We start from the raw sequence: 1,480 nt of genomic DNA on the forward strand, positions 1-1,480 counted from the left end.
AATAAACTTGACAGCTTCTTACTACTGACAAACTTTTCTGTTGGGGTCTGAGGTAATAATTCAATTCCAGTCTAATCAACACTGGAACATGTATATCGCTTAGTGAAACAACACATTAATTTTTAGAAAGTCACGCATTAGTACAAGACCCATTCAGTGTGCAAGATGGGCCTGTGGATTTTAACGTAACAGAGAAGGACACAGTGATACTGTTCCAGGTTCCACTTTGCCAATAACCTTAGAGAAAGCACAGCTTCTGTAGTCTGAATATAGCACCTAAGATGAATATTCACAACTATCTGAGAAGGTTGTGAAACATACTATTCTCTCATGTCTCTGCAAGGTTGCAAATTTTTTCATACACTTCGACCAAAACAACACAGTAAATGCAGAAGCAAACCTGAACGTCCAGGGGTCTTCTAAGGAGACAGACAAGAAAGAGACTTGCCAAAATGTAAAATGAAACAAAATCACTCTTCTCCCTGTGCTGTTTATTTCAGAAATAGTTATTTTTCATAAAAACAATATTTCTCTTTTCATGCCATGGGTTATTAATATGATTCTACATGAACTAATGAATTTTTGAACCTGTTTTATTCCTACTATGGTAAATACTGAGAGATAGAACCCACAGACACAAAATTATCCTTGGGATCCTCGGTATCTGCGAGACTGTATAGATACCCTGAGACCAAGTTTGAGAATCAGTGACTCACCCAGCTCCTGGGCCACAACTCAGGGAGACAGTGTGACAAAGAGCACGCTGTGCGGTAGGGGAGGGGTCGGGGCAAAGTCCCAGGTCCTTGGACCTGCCTCTCAGGGTCTCAGACCCAGGGCGGTGTCTGGGGCGGGGAAGCAAATGTTGGGGAGTCCCCATCTCTTGGGTTTCACTTCTCCCTCTCACAACCTGTGTAGGGTCCTCCTGCCTGGAGACTCCTGACGCGGCCCCACTTCGCACTCCCATTGGTGTCGGGTTTCTGGGGAAGCCAATCAGCAGCTCCCCGGTTTCGGGTTATAAAGTCTCCGCACCGGCCAGGGGCCCAGTGGCAACTCAGAGTCTCCCCAGACCCTGAAGATGCAGGTCGTGATGACCCGAACCCTCGTCCTGCTGCTGTCGGGGGCCCTGGCCGTGACCGAGACCCGGGCGGGTGAGTTCGGGGGCGGGAGGAAAGGGCCTCTGCGGGGCGGGAGCGAGGGGACCGCCGGGCGGGGACGCGCGACCCCCGGGGAAGGCGCCTCTCCGCAGCCCCCGACCCCCAGCCGCCCCCGGCCGCGCCCCGGCCTGTGCTCCCCCGTCCCTCCCCGCCTCTACCCTGCTCTCCCCGACTCGGTGCCCCTCCCCCTGCCCTCCCAGCCGCCTCCACCGGCGCCCCCGGGCCCCGCGGCGGGAGGAGGGTCGGGCGGGGTCTCAGCCCCTCCGCGCCCGCAGGCTCGCACTCCCTGAGGTATTTCCACACCTCCGTGTCCCGGCCCGGCCGCG

The 1,480-nt window shown here is 54.5% G+C and overlaps 1 protein-coding gene across 1 annotated transcript in view; it reads left to right on the forward strand.

Moving 5' to 3' along the window:
• Window positions 1-990: 990 nt before the first annotated feature.
• The window catches only part of LOC103680561 (DLA class I histocompatibility antigen, A9/A9 alpha chain-like), a 3,319-nt gene continuing 2,829 nt past the window's right edge, over window positions 991-1,480 (forward strand). The window contains exons 1-2 of the mRNA XM_040627478.1: window positions 991-1,148; window positions 1,430-1,477. Coding sequence (XP_040483412.1) covers window positions 1,076-1,148; window positions 1,430-1,477 — 121 coding nt within the window. The 5' untranslated portion in view covers window positions 991-1,075. The remainder of the gene's footprint in view (window positions 1,149-1,429; window positions 1,478-1,480) is intronic.

This window comes from Ursus maritimus, unplaced genomic scaffold, assembly GCF_017311325.1.
Source record: "Ursus maritimus isolate PB19 unplaced genomic scaffold, ASM1731132v1 scaffold_129, whole genome shotgun sequence".
In the NCBI taxonomy this organism is placed as follows: Eukaryota; Metazoa; Chordata; class Mammalia; order Carnivora; family Ursidae; genus Ursus; species Ursus maritimus.